At 37.7% G+C, this 18,813-nt stretch overlaps 1 protein-coding gene across 3 annotated transcripts in view; it reads left to right on the top strand.

The window, feature by feature from the left end:
• Positions 1–17,504, top strand: part of LMBR1 (limb development membrane protein 1) — a 78,949-nt gene extending 61,445 nt beyond the window's left edge. For all 3 annotated transcript variants that reach the window (XM_034074637.1, XM_005142121.3, XM_034074641.1), the window contains 6 exons: positions 91–168; positions 1,057–1,130; positions 1,410–1,500; positions 2,938–3,004; positions 7,213–7,374; positions 10,022–17,504. In XM_034074637.1, coding sequence (XP_033930528.1) covers positions 91–168; positions 1,057–1,130; positions 1,410–1,500; positions 2,938–3,004; positions 7,213–7,374; positions 10,022–10,104 — 555 coding nt within the window. In that variant the 3' untranslated portion in view covers positions 10,105–17,504. The remainder of the gene's footprint in view (positions 1–90; positions 169–1,056; positions 1,131–1,409; positions 1,501–2,937; positions 3,005–7,212; positions 7,375–10,021) is intronic.
• The last annotated feature ends 1,309 nt before the right edge of the window (positions 17,505–18,813 follow it).

The raw sequence follows: 18,813 nt of genomic DNA, 5'->3' as shown, positions 1-18,813 counted from the left end.
TTAACATTACAAAATTTGGTGGGGATTAATGTATGCATTAAAAAAGGTGGAATACTCTTAAATAACAGGACTGTTTCTGCTTCCTTACAGTCCATCTCAGTCCTCTTAGTTGCTCTCAACATTCTCTACCTGTTGGTTGATGAGACTGCAATGCCAAAGGGATCAGGGGTAAAGTAAACTTTATGTGTGATTTTCATAACTTTAGTAAACCTTTGGAGCCCTTAGAATAGTGCAAGTGAGAACTTCTGCATTAATAACATGGAAACAAATGAGCCTTTGCCTTAGCTTTGCTTCTAGGTTTTGTCCCTCTGCTCACATAAACATTTATTACATGTCATGTTATAGTGTGTTTTTGATAAAACTAGTCCAGTATCTTTGTGAAGATACGGTGATTCACTAAAGTAAATCAGTAATCTGGAGTTGTATTTTCTTCATGTTTCCTACATTTTTATGGACAAGAAATGTTCAATTTAAGAAACTATATTAAAAACCAATACAAAAAGCTCATCTTGGTTTGTGTTCCACTTAAAATACGACATGTGCTCATCTTTTATTATAAGTCCTTGAGGAAAATAAACAACAGCACACTGAGGTGTTGTGTCTTTAATCATGATGATTTTTGTATTAACTTAGTAATGCTTTCCCTTGTGTATCACTGTATGTAAGTTTGCAGAGCTATACAAGGTTTCTAGCGGTGATGGCCACTCTGTGTATTGTGAACAACTAGAAATGCTACCTTTTGAAACCATTTATTTTAGTTTCCAAAGTAATGGAGTAGTTATGGAATGTAGCATGGTGGGATGCCATGTGTGTAAAATATGAATCACTGTACCTTCTGTCTTAGTAATACATTTCACTCGTGTTTGAAAGCTGGCTGATGCCATTGCATAGGATGGGAGACTTGAAGGTTAGAACATTAAGATGCCCCTTAAACACTGAATTGAGAAAAGACTATTTCATGTAAGACATTAGATTTTTTGGTCCTGGTAAAAGTTAACTTTATGTCACAGTTGTGTGTATCTTACTAAATTGTGCAAAATATTTTTCTGCTTACAGGGGCCTGGAATAGGAAATGCCTCCCTGTCCACCTTCGGTTTTGTGGGAGCAGCACTTGAAATCATTTTGATTTTGTATCCTTTCTTGAAGATTTCTGTCTGTTAACAAGTACTCTGTCCAGTTTTCTGGGACATTGGTAATCTACTAAGACACTTGCCTGGGAAGAAGAGATACAGGCCAGTCCTTCTCAAGCACTCAAAGCATGGTTTTGGCTTTTGTTGGTGGCTTTTTTTTTGTGTGTGTGTGTAGGGTTTTCTTTTTTTCCCTTTGCTTCTTAAGACTTTTAGGAGTCTGCTGAGAACTTGAGTGAAACTCGCATTCCTTGGCGGTCCCTTTTTCCTTGATTCTCACAGCTATCTTATGGTGTCCTCTGTCGTCGGCTTCTACAGTCTTCGGTTTTTTGAGAATTTTACTCCCAGGAAGGATGACACAACTATGACAAAGGTAAGGTAAAGTCTGTGATGGTGATGGCCCCTTCCCCTCTTTCTTGCCACCCAAGACAAACTGACTCTTTTAGTTAGTAATTACCCTGAATGGCTCATTTGCCGTGATCAGTATTTGTTTGTAAGCTGGGTAAACACAAACTGGAAGATTTTCAAAATGCTGAATGAGTGGGAAAAAGGATGTGCTCTGTTTAGTTTGGATGGCATCCATTCACTTGTAAAAAGCTGGGAATAGCAGAGCTTGTTAACTAGCTATAGAAAAGCTAGTGAAAGAACTTTGTTCAAAGGAAGGGTATTGCTAATGAGTAACTTTGATTGTGCTAACTGTACTTCAGGGAGTTTGTTTGAAATCTGAAGAACTTGGTTGCTAGAAGTAATACAGACAAAGTAATTCAAATTTGAATAATTAAACTAAGACTGAGGAGGTATATTCAGCAACATTTTGCAGTTTGAGGCTAATTTGACTTTCTACAATTTCACACTGGCTTCAGAATAACAAGTGCTGTTACCTCATACAGAGGAACATGGTTAGGTTTTTGGTAGAATATTCCCACAACTGACAAGGAGACGTGTTCAGTAACCAAGGAACAGATGATGAATTTAATGATTTTTAATTTGTGTTTCATTGTTTGTTGTTTGTTTGTGTGTTTTTAAAGTAGTGTATAGACATTTTTACCATAAACTGCTGAAAGTGAGAAAGTAGATAAACACAGAATGGTTACAGTAGATAATAGGGAGTTGGAATGTTCCTAATGTTTTGTACTAGTTGTTTACAGTACACCAGGAATAGTGTGGAAACAAACAGTGAACGCAGGAATGTCTGCCTACTTTCAAGAAAGTTTTGGGTTTTATTTTAGATTCTGATAGAATTAGAACTGAAGAAAATGATCTCTTGTGAGAGAAAGTTTCAATTACTCTTTATAAAGGCTACACAAAAACTGGAGTAAAATCTAACAGCTGTGAATTTCTTCCTTCTATTTAAAGTAGTCAACAGGCATTCAATTGAAAGGAAGCTCTTTGTTGTAATTTTTTAAATAATGCTAATCCTGCAAGCAGTTACCTACAAAGCTTAAGCTGATGTATCAGTCATCTATTCTAAGCCTGTGGAATGGGTCTTTTATCAAAAGGTTTCGGGAATTAAGTAAACAGTTGATGCTTTGCAGTATGGTAGTCTTGAATTATTTTAAATCTAAGTATGATTGAAAGCAAATGATTCTATATTTGATTTTTTTGCCTCATCCCTTGGGTCATCTTCATCTTGCATAACACCATATGGAGATGTGTGGCAGAAGTGAGCAGGACTAACAATATCTTCCTGTAAATTGCTTTAGGTCCAATTTAAAGGATGTAACTTTCAGGAATTCTTCTTTCTCATCTTGACCACTGTGTTTCTTCAGCAATTCCATAGTTAATTTAAATGTTTATCGTTTTTAAACAGATCATTGGAAACTGTGTCTCAATCTTGGTGCTGAGCTCTGCTTTGCCAGTGATGTCGAGAACATTGGGTAAGTGAAGTGGAAGTACAACACCTTGTAATAGAGGATGCTTAACAGAGTTAACAAAACCAAAGAAAACTCCATAGAAAGGGCATGTATGTGTGGCCTTTTCTATGCCAACACGAGCTGTTGAACATGCATTTTACATACATAAACTGCTATATATACATTCTAAAAAAAGACGCTAAGCGTTTTCTACAGAATATATGCTTTTAAAAAGGTAGGTTAGGTTTTTAAACTTCTGGTGGGAAGAATAGATATGTAGACTGCTTGATCAGGGCAGTATAAAATAGTTTCATGTTCACCAGGACATTACAGTGCTCAGTTTTCGAGGGGAAAATAACCCCAAACAAAACAAACCAACCAAACATTTGGGGATTTCAGGTTTAAAATTTAAGATAATATTGAGTGCATATGTTGTCTTAAGGACAGTTAATACTGTAATTTCACTGAAGTTATTTATCAGCAATGATACCAGCCTACTTTCATTTTTCCTCCTTGCATTCTTTGTTACTTCAATTTTCCAGCATAGTAGAACTGAAGAAGTTCTGATTTTATAGTTAAGAACTGGCAATAGCATTTGGAGTGAAAAAACTATTTTAACTGTTTGGAAAGACAAGGTGCTTTGTATCTTCATTTGTTTAATTGGGTAATCTTCAACTTGAGTTCTTGAAGTTAGGTTGCAAACCTATCACATGTTTAAGTAGTGTAGAATGCTTTCAGGTAACGGGAATTTCATTTGGAACAGTAAATGAAATAAAAATCTACACAACAGGCTGTATGAATTTTTAGTACAAGCTTAGGAGTTTAAGCTCAGGCCCACAGATCAGTAGTGTGTACCACATGGTTCTGTCGCTCATCTTATTTTCAACTAGAATACTGTCGAATCAAGAGTAGTTAATATTTTCTGGTAAATTATACTGTACCTCTTCATGCTGTATATATCTATAGAAGAGTTTTGTTAGGTTTATTAGATCATTTCTATAACAAACAAAAACCCCATCTCTAACACACTTTGGAGGGTTGAATCTGAAAATACACATCATAGAGCTCATGTTTTAAAAATCTGTAGGAAAACTTTACAAATGCAAAAGAACAACTATTTAAACTAGTGCATTTTTAAACTATAGCCAGTACGATAAAGTTCTTACAAATAAAATAATTCTAGCGCTTAAGAGCAAGATGCTATGTTGAAAAATTAGTGATTTAGAACAGATTTTTAACATTAATCCATTTTAACATGTCCACTAAGCTACTGCATTCATCACTTGTTTAAAGGGAAATAATTGTTAATGATCTGCGAGATTAACAGTTGATAATAAATGGATTCTGTGGAAGTAAGTATACATGCTGGGTGCATTGTTGTCTCATAGGAAACAGATTAATGGTAAAACTCACTTGAAAAAAAGACTAACAAATGAAATTCCTGAATAGTTTGCCATAGAGATAAATAAAAGAAGAAAAAAGATGGAACAATTAACACACAGCTAACAAATGCATAGTCACAGCTGTCCAAACAGGATTAATAGAGTGTCTTAGAGTACAGTGAGTCATGTGGCGCTTTGCAAAAATATCAGTGTGTTGCACTACATGCTACCACCCTGTGGCATTGAATAGATGAAAAGAAATAAATATGTTAAGCAGATTCATAGCCTTTTCACTTTATTAAAAAGGCAAGTTTCTAGACTATATGGAAAAGATTAGACTTCTTCATTATGGGAAAGGTAAAAAAGCAGATGTTATCTAACACATGTACTGATGTTTTTCAAGTTTTAAAAATGGAAATAGAATTTTGTACAAGTCTGCAAGTTTTACATAACACTCATCTAGGATATGTAGGTGGTGCAGGTCTCTAATCATTCTTTTAGAACTCCAGGAAAGTGTTTACAAAAACAAGTTAACACATTTCTTAGCCTTTTAATAGTCCTCCTTCAAAAACGTTTCATACCAGCGCCGTATTGCTAACCACTGAGAAACAAACTGGAAGCAGGGCACTTTACAGAAAACAGAAACAAAGAGTTGTCCAAACAAAATTGAAATTTCTAATATACAAAGTTTTCCCAGAATTCCACTCAAGTATTATGGTTTAAGTAAACAGTGATTTTTGAACTTACTTGCATGTACAATCTAAAAACATAGTTGTTGTCTGCTTGGGTTTTTTTAACCCAAATAATTCTTTAATAGGTTTTTTTGTTAAATTGGTGCCAGCTTTCTTGGGTATCTGTTTGTGTCCATTAGAGCTCTTGCTTTCTGTTCAGCTACTGAATAATTTTTCGAATTGCAGTCTTGGAAATTCTTTTTTAGTGGGCTGCGTAGATACTTCTTCTATCAGGAAGTCACCGAAAGCTTTTTAATCCTTTTCTCCCACAGATTTACAAAATGATACTGTCAGATCTTTCCTAATGAGGAGTGACTTTAAGAGAAAAATGTAATTAATGAGCAATATTTTCCCCACCTGTTCTAATAGAAATGTCAGGCTTAATTTTTGTTTGTCCTTTACAATGCCTGCTCTATTGCTAGATATTTTTTTGAACCTCATTGCGGCAAGAAGTATTATTTCTTTTCCAGAGAACTCTTCACCCAGTGCTCTACCTGTTTTTGTTTCTTTTCCTTTAAGGGTCTGGAAGGCTCTACATTCAAACCTGACTTTCTCAATTTTCCTGTAGCTCTACAGTCTGACTAGAACACGGCTGCTTCTGAGAATGTTAAGGACACTGTTTGCCTTCAAGTGTGAAAGCAGCTTTGTGTTTATTGTTGTTCATCTGTTTACCAGTTAATTAAGTCAGCTGGTGTCTTCTTTTTGTATTAAGACCTTCTGTGCTTTTTTTTATATTTCTCCCTGCTTCTCTTGCTAGTTTGATCAGTTTCAAGTGACATTTTTCTTTTTCTTTATCCTGCTTTTCATTTTCTTAATTTTTAACATGTTTTCTTAGATGTCAAATTTGATTCCCATGTTTTTAATATAAATGACTGATGCTGAGTACAAGGAGCATTTGTATCTCTTACTGTTGTGATAGCTGGCTGTAAGTCTTGGGTATCAAGATACAATGAGATTCAGAAGTGCCAGGTATATCCTTGAGAGGAAGATAACTGACCCTTAATTCTGCCTCTCTTCATTTATTATCACCGTTTAAGTCATGGTTCTTCAAAGCCCCCAAACCTTTTCAAAATAGGATAATAGGCAACTCACTTCCAGGAATTTCTGAGCCAGGTTATTTTCTGCTTGCCTAGTTTTCTCCTGCCGTTTCAACTCTGGGGTGAGGAAAGCTTCCTTCCTTTTCAGTGTTGGTCTCAACTGTGAGAGCATGCATCAACATTGTGCAAATCTATTTGGGGAATATAGTGGCTCATCAATCCTAGACAACTGTTGTTTGGGTATCATCTCAATATTCTGCCCTTTATTCAGTGCAGTCCTGATGTAGGCTTAACAGAGGAACAACTGCTGGCTCTTCCTCTTCTGCCTTTTGGGATGGACTCTGCAGCTCATAAACACTTCCACATTTTGGAAGAATTTTGCTCACTTAGCTGTAGTGATTGACTAGCCTTTGATCAACACAAAGCGCAGGCATCAGTGTTATGAGGTCCACTGTGAACACCTGTCAGCACTGTCTTTCAGTCAAACTCTTTTCCTTCTGTGCAAATGCTTGGTGGCTGTAGTGGTGGGTATATCTAGGAGAAAAACTGCAGTTGGAAAGATGTCTTTGAACTTTGGTTTCAAAAGCAGTGGCTCCAAAAAAACACAGAGACTTAGCGTTTGCTGTAAGATGTTGTGGCTCTAATGAAAGGCTTTTTGCTGCCTGTATTTTTAATAAAGAAAGCCTGCGATACATTTCATCCTTTTCTGGAATAGATATGGATTTCATAGGAACTGAGATTTCAAGCATTTTTCATACTAATACTGATATTTTTCTTTCTTAATTATACTTACTGAAGTTAAAGAAGCAGAATTCTTATCTAAATAGACAATTTACTTAAAATCATATTGTTCAAGCATTTCACTAGGATACTTAAACACTTTGATAAGTGTGTCTTACAGTTTTATATTGCTCAGTGAAATGACCTTGAGAACATTGCCTTTTGAGTTTAACCATGTGTCTGCTATAAGTAGTGTGTTGTCTGAATTTTGCTTCCATATGTAAAAAATGCTACAATGTTTTCCTGTTTCTTAAAAAATGTGATCAAGACTTTGATATAAATCTTAAATGCAATTTTAACAGGAATCACCAGATTTGATCTGCTTGGAGACTTCGGAAGGTTTAACTGGCTGGGAAACTTCTATATTGTATTATCTTACAACTTGCTCTTTGCTATCATGACAACCTTATGTCTGGTCAGAAAGTTCACTTCTGCTGTGCGAGAAGAGCTCCTGAAGGCATTAGGTAATATAGCATTGAAAATGGTTTTTATACTTGAACTTTTCCTTTCTCCAGTGTTTGATACGTTGATGTGCTACTGGTAAGTTTCTGTTACAACTGACAGAAGTTTCTTTTGGTGGAAGTTTCTGTAAGTTAAGGTGTGACAATGTATAGCTTTGTGGTATTTTTTAGAGAGTTGAGAGCTAACGTACAGTATTGATATCAATGACGTGCCCATGTACTTTCTGGTCTGCAGTTAGATTATCAGACTTTAGAGAGCACAGAAACATTCCAGTTGCTACCCAGGAATTATTTGTAAATGCAACTTCCACTTATGTGTGTGTTCGCTGCTTTCTTTTGTGTTTAAAGCAATTTATTCCCTAAAAATACTTTAGTAGCAGTACGAGCTGCCTTGTTTTTGACGCCTTTTTTGAGCACTACCTGTTCAGAAAATCTTTCTACAGAATATACAGAATCTTAGTAACTGGTCGAGTAAAACCTGTGCTTGATACCATGAAAATTTAGATCAAATTGTGCTTTTTTTTTGCCACAGAAGAAAACTTGAAACATATTTCATATTAAGAGGATAAAATGTACATATTTAGCAGTTGTGGTTTTACTACATCTTACCTTCGGTGATTAATGAAGCTCCCACCTCTATAGAGCCCTGGAATAGTATTTGCTGAAATTGAAATGACTGAGGGTGAAACTTCAGTATTATTTATAACTGTGGATTCAGTTTGTAGTGCCTAAAAGGTTAGTTTGTTTTCATCAATTATTGCTTTCCACAGTTGCAACCCTGGTAAACAAAATCCAAGCATTTTCCTAGAGCACACCTCTACTGGTGGCAGTTAAGTTAAAATCAGACCTACTAAATAGGGAAATACAAAATGACTGATAGTGTAGGATTAAAGCAAGCTATTCTGTGATTTTTGATGTTGAGTTTTGAAGCTCCAGGGGAACAGATTAGTGGACCAGGGCTGTGTAAATCTCTCCATTGATTTTTATGCTGAAAATGTTTTCAGAGAAGTTCCATTGTTGATTGAGACAGATATATGATGCAAGTAGGATGTATCTGACATTATCCCCCAGCTTTTAGTTAAGGTTATTTTATGAGAAGACCTTGATTCATCTCTTTCAGTTAACTTGCATAATCCTATTTTTTGGGGGCAACTGTTTTGACTGTAAAGGGATTACTTTGTATAATGTAATGGCTGTTGCAGAGCTCTGAAGGAAATAAATTAACATCAGTCAGCATGGGCTTATAGCAACAAGTCTGGTAAAACTTTAAAGTTTCTTTCTTAAAGCAAATGATTGAAAAGATTTATCTTGATAATTCGTGGCACGTCACTGTATTAAATATGCAGTGTTCAGTTGAAAAATCGAGGCAAATTAACAAACTTCAGTATGCAGACAGTAGGATAATGGTCACTGGATAGCACCACTATAAGGGATTTTTTTTAGGGATGTTTTTGGCCACTTGCTGTCACATATTATTTGGTTTTGTGTAAATATTGTGATTAAAATAGACAAGTAATTGGTAAAAGGTTTACATTTGACATAATCAGGAAGTTTTAAATCCTGAAGTGTGCAGGTTTCCTGACACAGATTGGGTTTGTTTTCAGTGCTGTGCATAATGAACAGTGTCTATTAAAAAATATCACATGGAACTTAAAGAATGAGAACCAAAATGTGTGTGCTTATTTCTCCCATATTGGGAACTATGATGTGGAGGATTAGAGGTTGGTGGAATGTCATAGCTAATTATTGGAAGTTAACATCCCACTGCAGGCCTGTGACCAGAAGAGTTCATGTAATATTGGGACTTACAATTAATACAATACTGAGGAGTTTTGTTTGTTTGTTTTGAGTAGTGTAGTCAATTTTGGAATTCCAGTGATGCAAGAAATTTAGCTTGGTACATTATGGTACTTCAGCAAGACGTTCTGTATAGTCTATGCTAAATGAATAAGAAGCTCTTCCCATTTTTGATCCTTAGAGACTTCATAGGAGACTTCAGAGAGAAACTGTAGCAAGCAAGGAAGGACTGACATTATGCCTCTTGTGAATAAAATATGGCTGAATGTACCATCTTTGCCCACCTTCCTCCGAAAAAGAGCAGTCTAACTACTTTCCTGGGGCAGGATGGGAGACCTTAATTAGCGCTTGTAGTAGAGAACGATGCAATAAGAACCCATGGCTGGAAATAGAGATAAAACAAATTGGTAATAATGTAGGCCTAAAAATATTATTTGACATATAAACAGTTTGGGGAAATGATGAGGTCATCACCAGTGATCTGAAGATCAGTGGATGCTTTTCAGAAAGCAGCCATACTTTAAAGGAAATATTCTTAGATAATTATGTTGTTCTTTGTAAATTGACAGAGTAAAATATTGCAAGCCTTTCTCAGTTCTGAACATCAGATTTAAGCAATGTGCAGTCAGGCTTCTCTCCCTTCCATGCTTGTCCATTGTGATGGCCTTTTTTCACTTAAAATGCAACTGAGGGCATATCCCAGAAGTAATTCTTACCAGAGCTATAACCTGTTCTGGTCTTTAGCAAAAGTGGTTATCTCAAAGTAGAATTTGGTTTGTATGCATTCTTCTGAATACCTGTCTGCATGAAACATGGGAGAATCATTTTTTTCTCCTTGTGAATTGTTTTGCAGGATTAGATAAACTTCATCTATCAAATAATCCAAGAGACTCGGAGACAAAGCCATCTGCAAATGGGCATCAGAAAACACTGTGATTAACAATCGCCTGCAATCAACAAAGCTGAAAGCATCAACCTCATGGCATTCCTGTCATCTCATCAGCATTTTTATATTGATTTTTATTTGTTGATAATTTGGGTCCAACCTAAGTCTCATTTTTTGTTGCTGTGTGCTTCTGAGAAAGTTAGGTATATCAGATTCTTCTCTTTCCAGTGAACTTTTGGTCTGCTTGTTTATTTCCTGGTAAGTTAATGCAGGAGGTGCCTTGAAGACTGGAAGCTGAAGAGAATAATTCGTTCATTTTCATTTGTTGAAAGTCTCACATCTTTAGAACAAACCTGCTACTGTTTGGATGCATAGTACCTCCTGTGTTATACAGACACAGCTATAGCGAATAACTCTGGGACTTGGTTAAAAGAAAAAAGCAGCAAAAAGGGGTACACCTCGAGCCCATTATGACCCTTACTGGAAATGTAAGCTACCTGGAGTAGGTATCCTTGGCAGTAGATAAATAGTTCTGCTAAGAACCTGTTAAAATTAGCAGTAATGTGTAGAGATCACAGTCCTTTCATGATGGATACAGCAGGCTGTTCACAGCCGAATGTCATGGAGCTTTCTTGGAAGGCCAGCATTTTCAGCTTTCTGTTCTTAGCTAGAAACACCAGGTTGCTTTACTGGTAGTCAGACAATGTCTTATTAAAGTACAAGATTAAAATTAACTTCAGTGTTAAATCTGAGCCAAGTATGCTTTGTAAAAAGCTGTGTAGACCCCTTGTCACAGCTCTTACAGTTCTGTAAGCTATCGTGCCAGGGAGGTCACTTCCCTACCAAGTACATCCCTGTAAAATTCTTTATGAACTACTGTGTATAAGCAGTACTTGTAATCAATGCAAGTAGCACAGGCCTAGGAGGCTGCAGTTGCAGTTTTTTACAGTCTTCTTTCATTTGAAGTAAATAATTTCTCTGAATTTATACTATAGTTACCAGGATTTCTGTTCAGTGGTGTAATCCAGTATCTTTCAGTAGCCTGTTTTTTTTAATGTACACATGAACATGTATATAGGCCTATATGTGTAGATATCGTAAATTAAGTTATAAGCTTCTATAGAGATGGCATAGGTGGCTTGGTAAGTAAAACTTGTGTGTTTAATCTTGGTAGTTGAATTTCTGCAGTGTTACAGTTTAACTGCTCAGAGGCCTTAGATTCAAGATGGCATTGGTGGGTGGTTACATCCCTTTTCTTAGCATTACTGCAGCCTTAGGAATTCCTCAAGCAGTTTATAGTAAAGAAAAAAGCTCACAAACCAAAACGCAAATAAGTATTAAAAATCTGGTTACACTTCTGTCCTGCTCTGCCACAGGTTATCTTCAAACAGGTTGGAATGGGGACAACTTCAGTGTAGCAAGTCAGATACCATTCCTGTTGATTTCCCATTTCTGTAAAACAAGTATGGCTGTAGCCTGAGATCTTACATGTGATGAGGCGGTGATGACTAGCTCTCCAGTGTGGTTCTGAAATAAGATCAACCTTGTGTCAGAAACCCTTTGGCTGTTTGCCTGAGGTAACTGCTCTGGGCTGTAGAACTTACTGCTGAGTGTGTGAATGTGAGCTTTTCTTCTTTTTATTCCCTAGAGTGCTTCAAAAATCAAGCTCCAGTATACACGAGGATTTCTCATTTTTGCAGCTGCCTTTTCTGACTCATACTGGAGCACAATGTAAATATTTCTGTAGTAAATATGATGCTAGAGAGTTATTTTTTGTGTGTATGATTAGTATAAATTCAAGGCTTATCAAACTGACTATTGATGTGTTGTACTGAGTCTTGGAAGACAAAGTAAAACTTCTTGATTTCATTGATTTACATCTTTTCTGTTGCTTGGGTTTAGTGCTGACATTTTAGTGAGGAATCTTTATCTGAGTCGAAGTTCTGCAACCAAGAACAGGGAGCTGTAATGAAAAGTTGTTTTAAAACATGTTTACATTTAAAATATTGGGAGATCTATTTTTTAGGGGCATCGTTCAGGTATCCTCAGAGCTTGTAGCCTTACAAATTAGCATTATAATTAAAAATAACTGAAATGTATCCACTTGTCCATGCAAGAGATTGTGTGACCAAAATTGTCCTTGTGTCTTACCAGGGCTGGTGAATGGTGGTGTGTGAGGCTAGTTAGCATTATTAAAACATTTCTATGACAACTTTTAAGACAGTTATATAAATACAGTCTGTGAAATGGAAGAAATGAATTTAAGGAATAAATTTAGGGAGTGTGAACCAGCATAAGTCTTGCTCTTTGTGCTTTTGGAGAGATGTTTGTCCTGGCATCAGTGACCCAAGAACACAGGAAAAGATGAGATTGAGATATGTGTGGTTTCTGAAAGTGAGTTCGGCAGTTACCTAGAGCAGAGACAGTTCCTGCTGAGAAACACACAAGTTTCAGGCAAGAATTCAAAACTCTCTTTCAAAACAAACATTACAGCCTTGCCTTTCCACTCTTTCTGCTGGTTTTTGCAATAGGAGAGATGTGTGGGTTAAGGCTATGTTAGTAAAGATTACACTGAAACCTGAAGGTGGTTTAGATGCTGTTTGGGTTCAAGTAATTCAGAAATACCCTGTGCAGCTACTGATGGTGTTTTGTTTTAAAACCAGCTGTTCATATTGTGACGCTGTCCACATTAAAATATGCCTTCTGCCTGGAAAAATGGCATGCTTATGCACAGCTTCTTTACAGATAAAATGCTACAAATATACTACGTGTAAGATACAGATCACGGTATACTTTTCACAGAAGCATATGGTCACTTAAATACAAGCAACTGGTAATTCATTAATGGATATTGACGATACATTCCTAGTATTTTGACTCATGTAGAGTCAGGTGGTCTGTACCTTCAAGGTATATACAGCTGATCTTAGTAACATTAACATCTGCCTCACTTCTTACGAGGCAAAAAAGCACATGAATGCTTCCATCTTCAACTAGATACCACACAAGACCAAAAAATAGATGTAAAGTAAGTGTTTTAAGTTAGCCGTTTCTTGGCTTTATTCTGTGTTGGTAGCACAATAGTAAATGCAGTAGCAGAACTTTTAATAGTGTGGGATTTCTAAGCATAAAGCACACATGCTTATCACTTTAAGCTGAAAATAATAGTATTGGTTACTGTACAAGTAACAGTTTTTGCAGGCATAGGAAGCTTTGTTTACTGTCTGTAATGTGGTATTTCTCTTTGGCTATGTTCCTCTGATACCTTTTATGCTGTTGACTCTTCTAGTGTGATAGAAATTAAAGGATTTGACAAGTTGCTTTCCTTCTCTGGTTCCAAAGTAGCACCTCAAGTACTGCAGAGGCATGGCTATGTGCTGTGGTCTGGTCCAGGCCGTGCAGATGGAGCTTGTGCAGCCCTGTGCTTGATGGGTGAGCACATTAGAGGATGCTGAGGAGTGCCCCTTCTCCAGTCTGTCACCAGGAGTGACAAGAGCAAAGGGGCTGCAGCCCTCATGTCCCACCGGATCTCTGCTGCTTGCTCGTACAGCTCTGCAGCAGCTTCACGTGTGCCCACTGCTGTGTAGTAAAGGCAAGATGGCCCCTCTCTTAAAAGAATCTGCAATCTAAATTAGAAAGCAGTAAGGTAGCAACAAAGAACAGTTGGCATCTTCATGCATGTGACTTTCCTTGAATTTTCTAAGAATGTTGTATGTTATTTTCCTTTCTTTTATCCTCCCCTTCCAGAAGTGGGATGAGCTCAGGTGGTGTACATATATACAGCAACCGAGCCTTATGCTCAGTGGACTAGCATCTCTCATTTTGAAACACCAAATCCAGGAAGACAGTTAAATCCTTTTGCTTTCACATACAGTCTAATTTTTAAAATAGCAATTTTTAAAATCTCAGTGAAGTCACTGGAGCAGAAACAATACACTAAGGCCATGTTAATAACCTCTTTAAAAGGAAATGGGCTTAGTTTTGTTAAAAAAAAAAAGCATTGATGTGATCCTTAAAGACTTTAAGGAAGTAAAATCCCCTGCCCTCTGGTGTGTTTTTGTGCCTTTTTTTTATTGTCTTTTAGTGCTGACTTCAGACAATATTCCATACACTAATTTCCCTCCCCAGCCCATATGTTTCAGGAACTGAAGTCTTGAGCTCTTGAATATTGGATTTACTATTGGTAACTGGCAAGTTATTTCAGTCACATTAAGAGCTTTTGAACTTTACAAAAATGCTGCTTTGTAATTCATCTCATTCAGGGAGAGCAGTCTAATTCACTGGCCCTCACCCAGGTGGTGATAACTTCTGGCTCCTTTTTCTGCCTTGCCCAGCACTCTTCTGGCAACTGGTCTCTGACATTGTCGTAAGAAGCTGTGATGCTTCTTCTCTGTTCAGGGTGTGAGGACATCCATCCCATGGCTTGTCCTTCTGTCACATGCAGGTCTAGCTGCTGAATTGTGTTACTTCGGGGATTACAGGCTCCCAGGATTTCCAGGTGGTAGACGTGCATGTATTTGAACTTTTTGTTTTCAGCTAATTTTTGCTGGGACTGAAAAGTCATTGCAGACTTTCTGGGTGTACATTTCTGTGCAGGCCATTTTGGGGAGAGATGTGAAGGGGCAAATGAGATGGAGCTCATTTGTATAGACAGTTTTTTTTTCCATTCTTTTTATAGTCAAGCTTTACAATTCCATGAAAAATACACTTAAAATCCTGAAGTTCATGAAATTCAGTAGCTGATGAAACTTTTTCTCAACCTGGCCCTAATTCTTGAGGACGTCTAACATCTTTGCTTGCTTTCCTCCTTTACGTGTTCAAGTCATTCAGTGTGTTATTTGGTGGCTTTGATGTTAAGAGCAGGTCTTGATCTAGACAAAACATGAAATACCAGACCAAGAAGAATTTACATACATGTGATGTAGGATGTGTGAGAAGACCACTTCAAGTGGGAAACTTCTTTGAAATGTTTCACAATTGAAGCACCCAAACCTCTTCTTTCCAAGAGACAGAAGGCATGTATCATTAAGATAGGAAAATTAATTCTGTGTTCTCTTAAAATGCCAGTAATTCACTAACACTGAAAAGAACTTAATAGATTCTTAAAATCCATTCTTTGATTCAGAGTGCAGCAGCATCTTTGACTTTACAGAAGCCTGTGAACTTTTGAGAATAGCTCTGTCTTGGCAGCAGAGAACCTGAGGATGCTTGCTTGTTCTGTGTTAGTTACCATTTTTTTCTAAGTAACTTTTTAAGTTGCATTTATTGCTTATTGTTTGTTTTGTTTAAATATACATAACATTAAATGTTCTAAGAAATACAGGTGACTTCAAAAAGCAAAAGGATAGCATCAGGAATATCCTATAAATGTTGACAATCCTGACCTGCCTAATTCTAAGCTATTTAAAAGCTGTATCTATATGAAGGTCTTACATCAGCATAGAAATTAGGAAATTCCAGTTCTTTAAGGTTTGATGAGGTACTGGTGAGATACCTGTCTGTTCCTTTGTACCTAATGAGCACTTTGGAATCCTGCTTCTGCATTGCTTCTAAATGTTTGTTGTATATTAACCTCAAGTGTTGGTGTTGCTTCCACCCCCATTCCATTAAGTTTTATAGTCGGTATCACTGGATGAAGCTCCTTTAATGGACATGGCTTTGTTTTGCATTCCTAGTGTCTTCCGTAGATACCAGCTACTGAAGTATAGGGGCATTTGCTTGGATTTTAATGTATTTCTTTTCCCACGGAGTCCATACAGAGACATTCCTTAGTTAGCAATGTTCTTCCATGATGAAAATGTTAGTATTTATTAATTTGTTTGTACTTGATCTTTTTTTACCACTAGATTTCACTAAAACAATCCTGCCATTAGAGTGGGTTTTGTAACAAGTTACCAAGAGCTCATCTAAGTTTGAATTAGGAGGGAGATGAAAACGGTTTAATCATTGCACATATATGTGTGCTTGTAATCTTCAGTAGTGCAAGGCAACCAGCCCAGTTCTCAGTGAGAGTGTAATATGCTAGTAGCGCCTATGTGAGCCTGTATGATGACCGTTACTCTGGAGCAGTTTTGTGGACCTGCTCCTCAGTTACCTTCCTTGTACTTTGTAGAGCAGGACTACAACTCTTGACATGCCTTGCTGCCTTGCTTGGCTGGAGATGGAGACACACTGTTCCGGTGTGTCAGCAGCACATAACTCTCATGTTTTAATCAAGGTCAGACTTTGCACAGTGCCGAGGTAAGATGTGACACTCTTCACATGTTTTCTGTACCTTTTGTATTTCACCTGTGCTCGAGTGTGATTTGGGCATCTCTTTCCACGTAAAATGATTGTTCAGAAAAGAGGTGCGATGGCGATACCTTCATGGTGAATTCTGTGCATGTGTTTCACGATGCGTGACTTCCGTTTTCCCGTTAACCAGAAGTTTCCCAGTCTGAGCTGAAACACTCAGAATCACAAAATCTGTGTAACTTTTTCTCCTTCCTGGCTTTATGTAACAAAGTTGATCCACTTCTAATTTTTAAAAAATAGGTTTCAAAGTATTTTTTGTCTTATTTGGCCCGACTTCTATTGTGTTAAAAATGAATGGATAGAAAATGAAGGTATATTTGGGTCATTATTTGAAATCTTCAAGTTTATGAAATGCATGCTTGTGCACAAAAAACCATGGCTAGATTTCCGTTACTTCTTGGTGGGGTTAGGAACCCAGTGCTGCATTACCTAAGCAGAAAATGCATCTTGCTGCTGTCTTCAGGAAGCTTTGTGTCTCAAAATTCCCACTGAGGAGACTGAATGGGTGCCGCTGGCCATCTCGTCACATGGGATCAGCTCCACACAGATTTGGGTGGTGTGACCATGATGATAAAGCTCTGGACTGGTGTGTCTGTGCGTGTTGCTGCTGCTGTAGTAACAGCAGCAGGGATCTCCTGTCCTGCACTTCCAGGTTTTTCACATCAGAGTGACTGGTTAAGATTTCAGTTTACAAGAAAAAGTAACACAGTTACGCACAGTCTCAATGCGTGTGAGGCTGAGCGGAGTCAGCGCTTCCCTCTTGGTCCGATTTGCACTGAAGGCTTTTGGTCTTGAGCAGCTCATGTTTCTTTCAGGTGGATGTATCTTTGACCAAGGGAAAATACAGCTGAAAAATTACACTTTTGGTGTTACTTTAATCAGAACAATTTTCTGTGGACATACCTTTTCCCCACAAACCCTTCCCACTTCATTTTGGGTCGTCCCGACATATGTCTCATCACGTTCTCAGTTGTGGATACTTTGCTGTGTTACAAACCAAACAAAAATACTCACCGCGTTCACCAGGTTGAATGTTTTGTGAAAAGCAGTGGTAATATGTTGTATTTTTTTTTCCTTTGTTTGAAGTGTTACACTGAATGTTTGGTAGGAAGATTATTATGTTTTTTTTACTGTTTTCAATAAAGTGTGATTCATAGTGGAGTTCCACTTCTCTTCATTTTAAGCAATGAAAAAAGCATAATCCCTCCGGCATTCTCAATTGTCCTCTCTATAGTTGGTGTGAATAAGTTCTTTACTTTCTCTTATTCTTTCCCCCAGTTTGTTTATACAAGAGGATGCTGATTAAGTCGTGTGTTATTTGCAGTAGCTCAGTAGTTTGACTGAAAGGCAATTTTTAGATACTAAAATCTGACCACTGTGGTTCCTAAACTATTTGAAAATTAACAGCTTCAGACTTCCATTCCACGAGAGATGTTCTTAAAGTTGAAGAAGGGAACTGGAGAATGCCCAGTCTGCTCAGCTGCACAGGACCAGATGTACCTATGCAGATGTTCCAATTTACAGCTGGTATCCAGGGCTAATTTAGAGGTTAAAAGCATCAGCTCTCCACTGTTGGGCCATTATCCTTCAGCGAAATCCCAAAGTGGAAAACCAGGGTGTCTGCTGTGGGCTTTGTTAAAGACACAGTAACCAGTGAGAGAAGAGGCATTTTGGATGTTGTCCTTGGTGTAGACTTAATGACCCACAGCCCTAAATGTGTTTCTGCACATTGCACATAGGCCTGAGCAATCTGGTCACTCTATCTGAAGGTGTTCCTATCAGTACTCAGCAGAATAAATACCTGGAAGCAATACATGCTTTTCTAAACTTACTCATCTCCTTGAGTGCAATCCCAACTCACTGGGATTGTTTTATCTCATTGCTACCACAGTATCAGAAACTTTTGTAGGATATCACACAAGTCTTAGACTTACCTTTGACTCTGTTTCTAAGAGCTGTAAGTTTTAAGGAGCATTTCAACACCTGTAGCATGACCATGCAATGTGAGCCTTTTTCTCCATGCATTTCGTGAGTGAAAACCTGTCAGGAAAACAGGGAGCTGTGGGAAGTGGGAGGTGAGGTGGCAGAAGGGTTGTTGGCAAGGTCAAGCAGCCTGATGGTACCTGAAGGCTTTCCTGTTCCATTTCAGGTGGTTTTTTTTTTTTGTAGTCTACCAGGACATGTGCTTCATAGCATAGTTCTGGTGTCCTCAACATAAAAAGGACATGGAACTGTTGGAACAAGTCCAGAGGAGGGCCACGAGGATGATCAGGGGACTGGAGCACCTTCCGTATGAAGACAGGCTGAGAGAGTTGGGGCTGTTCAGCCTGGGGAAGAGAAGGCTGCGTGGAGACCTCATAGCAGCCTTCCAGTATCTGAAGGGGGCCTATAAGGATGCTGGGGAGGGACTACTCATTAGGGACTGTAGTGATAGGACAAGGGGTAACAGGTTGAAACTTAAACAG

Source organism: Melopsittacus undulatus, chromosome 1 (genome assembly GCF_012275295.1).
Source record: "Melopsittacus undulatus isolate bMelUnd1 chromosome 1, bMelUnd1.mat.Z, whole genome shotgun sequence".
Lineage (NCBI taxonomy): Eukaryota > Metazoa > Chordata > Aves > Psittaciformes > Psittaculidae > Melopsittacus > Melopsittacus undulatus.
The sequence above is the reverse complement of the archived record's forward strand: the minus strand, read 5'-3'. Positions and strand labels throughout refer to the sequence as shown.